Here is a 6,588-nt window from a genome sequence, read left to right as displayed (position 1 = left end):
AGTGCCTGGTTACAGCGCCCTCTCTTGACGTGGACCGTGATATGAATCTAAAGAGCTTCCATTAATTTAAGACCGAGGTGTGTTATAAAACACATTTTGGCGGGCATAATTCGGTAGCTAGTGTACGTCTACTCCCCCTTCGGGCCTGTGAGTGACCAGAACAGGGGCCTATTTCCCTCGGCCTTCAGTCTCGGGAAATTGGTCGCTCTTCTGGTCACTAAAAGCCCCTCGAGGAATAGACGTGCACAGGTTACCTCATTGCCAGTCATGTCAATTATGTGCTAGTTTCAACGTCTGTAAAGGTAATTAACTTTATTTATAACACACCTAAAAAGCTTCCTTTCTTTTCCAAGTTTCTTTTCTTATGCCACATTAATTTAAGACCGAGGTGTGTTATAAAACACATACGAGCATAAATCGGTAACTAGTTGCCAGTCATAGAAAGAAGTAATTTTCAAAGAATTTGATTTCGAGACATCATAATAATTAGATTTTGAGGTCGCGAAATCAAGCATCGGAAAGCATGCAACTTCGTGTCACAGGGGTGTTTTTCTTTCATCATTAACATCTTGCAACCTCGCCGACTGATTGAGCTCAAATTTTCACAGGTTTGTTATGTTATGCTTATTTTGAGATGCACCAAGTGAGAAGACTGGTCTTTGACAATATACCCGTTGTGTCCAGTGTCTATAAGATAAATATTGCCGACTGTATACATGAGTTAAAAAGGTATGGGGCGCGTTGCACGAAAAAGAATTGAATTCAATTCAAATCAATTAAATTAACTTTAATCATCCTCAAAAGACAATTACATCAGTTGACCAGCTCCATATAAAAACATTAACAGGTTTGGTTGGAAGTTTGTAAACAGCCATTTCTACTATTATTGTGAAATAAAGCCACAACAGATTAAGTTTGCTTGTATTAAAAAAAAAATTCCAAAGGTCTTTTAACTAAATGGACCCATGCATTTACCCCTGTGTAATTAAAAACATACAGAAAGTGTCAAGCAGGAGTCGAACCCACACTCTGTGTTCCGATGACGCAGGCAGCCGTCAGAACTTGAGTTTGACTCTAGACTGATGTTGGACGCCACACTACATTAAAAAGTGGTTCAATAAATATGTAGTGTAATGTCAGTAATTTTGCTGATGTTCTCATGATCAAGTCAGCATGGCAGAAAGTTCAAACAACTTTGTCCTCTCCTGTTTTTAAAAACAGTCAAATTGTTTACATACGACAATTGCTGTACACAATGTTTGTACCTGAGTTTTCAAAAGATTACAACGATCTAGTTATTTGAGTGTCTCGTTAATTACACACTGATAAACATTCTAAATATACTTTGAGCGCAGTTTTCTCAAAATTAAGTCACAAAGTATAAGTCCCCTGTAACCAAATCTATGTCTTGAGCAAACTGCGCTCAAAGTTACATAAGTTAGACTGTTTAGCATAATCTTTGAAATTTTAAAAAATGTCAGGGAAGTACATTGTGTTAACTCATACAGATCTGTACAAAAAATCCGCAACGAGTTTAACATTTCAAATAACAAGATTATTGTGGCTGGATGAAAACTGAACATAGTCTGTGTACAGCACGTCGTGTGTAAACAATTATTAATTGGCTGTTTTGAATACATTTGTATCACTCATAACGTAATAAAGACTATAAATGTAATAATAACAACCAATGTGATAAAAAAAAAACATAACGTAAACATAAACCATTCATGTAATAAAAATCAACCATGTAATAACCCATCAACCAAAACATGTAATAACCAAATCAACCATATGTAAAACAAATAAACCATAACACCAATAACCATAATTTTAAACACGCATGTCCAGTCACTGTGTTGTAGACAAATCCATGGTTTCATTTTAAAGAGAAATAAGCCTTGAAACACCGCCCTCTATTTTCCAGTTCCGTATGCTGCGCCTTCTGCCTTTAACAGAATATTTAAGACCTTGGCTTCAGCTAACTCGCTAGCATCGTCAGCTAAGATTTCCTTGCCAAAATTCTGACGAAAAAAAGGACACAATATAAGACAAAGTGTTAGATCATTGAAAACATTGTTTATTTGTGATAACAGAAGAATTGCATTAACTTCAAATACATAATGTACTTATGTTCCCTTAAAATGTAATGTGAATAAATCTGAGCATAATTATGGGGAGAGCGTAGCAAGCCAGCAGCGGGCTGAAAATGTATAGTGTATAGCATCATACTAGGAACATCATGAAAACAAATCAGATTTTAAAGGCACTGGATACACCTTTGGTAATATTGTCAATTAACAGTATACTCACTGTGAACATGTAGTTGGTCATCGAATTTGCAAGAAAATAATGAAAGAAAAAAAAACACCCTAGTTGCACTACTTTGTGTGCTTCTAGATCCATAAAAAAAAGGCTTCAGCTGAATTAAGATTAAAACCATTTAAATTAAATAAAACCATAATTGATACTTACGGTAAATATTTGTTTAACGAAGGCTTTGTCCGTGCTGACTCTGGCCTTAGCAAGGGGGCTTACACTCGGTCCAATCCACGTTATGAAAGCATACATTTTTTTTCGTGCGCCCGTTGTTCCATCCACATCCTGGAATCGGACATAGCTATACATCCTCTCGTCATCTAATAAAAAAGGAACCCACAAATGTTTACATTTAAAGACAATGGACGCTATTGGTAATTGTCAAAGACCAGTCTTATCACCTGGTGTATTTCAACATAATGTATAAAATAACAAACCTGTGACAATTTGAGCTCAAGCGGTCGTCGAAGCTGCGAGATAATAATGAAAGAATAAAACACCCCTGTCACACGAATCTGTGTGCCTTCAGATGCTTGATGGAGCTGTTTCCCACAATGTTTTACACTTATCAACGGCTCTCCATTGATCGTTAGCAAGTAAGTTTTTAAGCTAATAATTATTTCGAGTATGATTACCAATAGTGTTATACTTGACTGCCTTTAAATAACCATTCCCCTTGATCTATGCTGTGTAATGTTTCGCTATTCAAAACTTTCTGGTGGTTTGTTTTTAGCGAACTTTAACTTGGATTATTAAAGCAATTACCTCCTGCATTGTCCAGGAATTCACTGTAGTCGGTTCCGGTTCCCGCTAGATAAATCTTTTTACCGTTATACTTAGCTACACACCTGGAAACCAATAACAACAATTTTGGGATCATCAATTAAAGCCACTGGACACTATTAGTAATATTGTCAAAGACCAGTCTTTTCACTTGGTGTATCTCAACATATGCATAAAATAACAAACCTGTGAAAGTTTGAGCTCAATTGGTCGTCAGAGTTGCGAGATAACTATAAAAGAAAAAAACACCCTTGTCACACAAAGCTGTGTGCTTTCAGATGCTTGATTTCGAGACCTCAAATTCTAAACTTGAGGTCTCGAAATCAAATTCGTGGAAAGTTACTTCTTTCTCGAAAACTATGTCACTTCAGAGGGAGCCGTTTCTCACAATGTTTTAAACTATCAATCTCTCCCCATTAATCGTAATCAAGAACGGTTTTATGCCAATAATTATTTTGAGTAATTACCAATAGTAATTACCAATAGTGTCTGCCTTTAAGTATATTCGGGCTGGTTTATCCCAACATACGTATTGATGAGTTCCAATCTCCTGTTTTATAGCCAGTCAGTCCGCACTGCACACAATATCCGTTTCTTTTATCTGCAGCGTATGCACGAGTTTCGGGAGCTTGACCTCTCCATGAATATTTAATGAGCGTGGTGTAGTCTCAGGAATTTCATCAATTTCATGTGATCAAAGTAATTTTCTGTCAATATATTTACAGATTTATAAAGATGAATAACCGACCTTTAATCCAGTTGTACAAATTAATGATTTTGCTGGCAATTATTAGTACTAAAATGGACTCGAAAATTGTGTTTCAAAACGAAACAGTTTGCTTCGTAAAACATGGAGGTAACTATTAATTGTCAATGCTACCACAACGTATATTTGGGCTTACCGAATAGATAATGTTATATTCTATCCAAACGCTGAGCTTTTTACATTTGATTTCATTTAGCTGAGTCAGGGCGCTCGTTTTGCCAACACTTCTCATAATTTAACGTTAACGTCTCTTGGTGAATACGCCGCCATGTTTGCTTATGGATTTTCTGATCGCTGATTGGTCAACCGCGAAACGTCACACTCATCCAGTGTACGTACCCGGATGTACATGTAAACAAAGTTCGTGACCACTGTTAGCTATAGTGTTCCCGATTGTTTGGGGTTTGTCTTTTTGGGGAAGGGTGGGGGGGGGTATTTTTGGCGGGTCTTTGGGGAAGGAATGGTGCCTAAGCACATTTTGTATGGACGATTTTAGGGTACTTGGAGAACTAAGGATATAATTTAAAAGGGGTTGATGGTCTGAGTATTATTAATTTAACAAAAGGTTAAATTTTGAAGGACAGAAGAATTTTTTTTAAATTTTGGTCAGGAATGACTTGGTACAAGGTTGAAGCCCTTTTGTTTGAGTCTTTATAAAACTTTATGCTCGATACACAAAAACTCTAGTGAGCAGAATAAGATTTGTTTCGTATCAACTGTTCCTTTATTTTAAGTCACATACACTGCACAAACATGTAACACTATATAATTATCAAAGTTAAGGCACAGTTCAAAAAAAGTTCAGATGTAATAAAAAATATAAATATAAAAGATCTTTGGTAAGTGGTAACTGGTAGGTTGGCAATGTTTAAATGGTCTTGTTACAAAAATGTATTTACATATTTGGTACGTGTAACAGAGCTAGTTCACCTGTTGACATTAATACAAAATAGCTACCAAAAACAAGTTTTAGTAAACTTTATACCCGCATACTTTTATAAGACAAACTGTTCAATGGCAAGCTAGCTTAACTTAATTTTAAACATGAAAGTAAACAATCACAAATATAATACATGACATCATTGCAAGGTATCTTTGGTAAGTTCTTACCCGTAGGTTGGCAATGTTTAAATGAACCTTTTATGACAAAGTTTATTGCTAAATGAGAAGTTAATAATATTCAGCTGCTCCACTTAAAATTAATAAAATGTACCAACTTCAACATTGTCGGTAGTAACAACTGTACCTCAAAACTTGTTCAACTAAAAAAAAAATTATATACCCATTGCAAGTTAATTTAAAATGACACTTTGTATAATGTTTCAAGGTATCAAATTATATAAAATAAGGTTAACACAAAAAATAAACTGTATGGCAAGTTCTTCCCATTACATTGGCAATGTTTACAGTTTCTTTGGCAAAATAAATAGTTGAGAAATGTAATGTAAGTGTTGCACTAAAGATGCATCAACTAAGTTTCAGGGGCTTCCATATTTCTTACTTTTAAATGTTAAGCACCACTTTTCTAAACACTTAAACACATGTTCATATAAGATACTTTAAAAATCATATTACACGATAACTCGTAATTTACAATGATGGAGCTGCTTGTTATCCATACATTTACAATATCTGGCATCCCATCTTGGGATATAACCAAATTATCTAAAACATTTTTAGCACAAACACAACACCTTAACCTTATATCTATTTTGGGCCACACTCATCATAAAACACATATTAAGACAATATACATAAACGATTATACAAGATGTAAGTTTTTGGCACAACAGTTTGGGCAATACACAATGAATATATCTAGATAAAACATACCTTTTTGTCATCACTGAAAGCAACTATGAAAATATGAAGAAGACAACCAACTGTACACAATTAACTGCTGTAAATACTAAAACTCCTCCCCTGACAAACTATCATCTGAAAATGGGTTGTCAACAACTTGCACTTCTTGACCCTTTCTTGATATAGTAAGAACCTCATCTTCATCTAATTCATGATCATCACCAATTAAGCTGATGGATGAACTCACCGATTCATCATCAGAAAATGTTTGCTCACCATCTTGAACAGAGACAATTGGCGTACTTTGCACAGGACGGTTTTCACAATTTCTACATGTGCAACCTGGGCCACATGCTTCATTAATTTTTTTGCACTTACATTGGCGACTTGAACATTTGTTCTTAGCACATGAACAACCTCTGGTTAAGTGAAGTACATTTTTACGTATTCTCTCCATATTTGATGTAGAATCCCATTTAATTGTTACCTCTCCAGAATCAAGAATGTGCTCCCATCCATATAAGTTTAAGTCAGGGTAATTAAAAATTGGTTGGAGTGATTTACCCCAAACATGGCTCACCCAACATGACCTCAGCCAGTGAAAAGACAGTGCAGTGTCGGAAGGAAGAAGAGTGTCTTCATAAACACCTTGCCAAGAAGCTTTACGGATAATGGAAAGAAACTTTGAATGATGATCTACAATGGAAGATGACTGAATGCTATCAAATAGTTCTACAGGATTACTAGCATGTTGATTCAAAGATGCACGGTTGGCTTGGAAGTAAACACAACCAACCAATCGATAAAACGAAAGAAGCCCTCGATCATGGTTAAATTGTACATCATCAAAACACAACTGGCCATCAGTTTGAGTAGAACTACTTCCTGAAATAAATTCTGCAAACTGAAGAAACACT

The 6,588-nt window shown here is 35.5% G+C and overlaps 1 protein-coding gene across 1 annotated transcript; it reads right to left on the bottom strand.

The window, feature by feature from the left end:
- Positions 1–772: 772 nt before the first annotated feature.
- LOC117306491 (coactosin-like protein) lies at positions 773–5,950 on the bottom strand. The gene is made up of 4 exons (XM_033791039.1): positions 5,919–5,950; positions 3,085–3,167; positions 2,476–2,639; positions 773–2,024 (listed from the first exon to the last, which is right to left on the bottom strand). Exons 1-4 carry the CDS (start codon positions 5,948–5,950, stop codon positions 1,917–1,919), a joined length of 387 nt encoding a protein of 128 aa, XP_033646930.1. The 3' UTR covers positions 773–1,916.
- Positions 5,951–6,588: the final 638 nt, after the last annotated feature.

This window comes from Asterias rubens, unplaced genomic scaffold (genome assembly GCF_902459465.1).
Source record: "Asterias rubens unplaced genomic scaffold, eAstRub1.3, whole genome shotgun sequence".
Taxonomy (NCBI): domain Eukaryota; kingdom Metazoa; phylum Echinodermata; class Asteroidea; order Forcipulatida; family Asteriidae; genus Asterias; species Asterias rubens.
The sequence above is the reverse complement of the archived record's forward strand: the minus strand, read 5'-3'. Positions and strand labels throughout refer to the sequence as shown.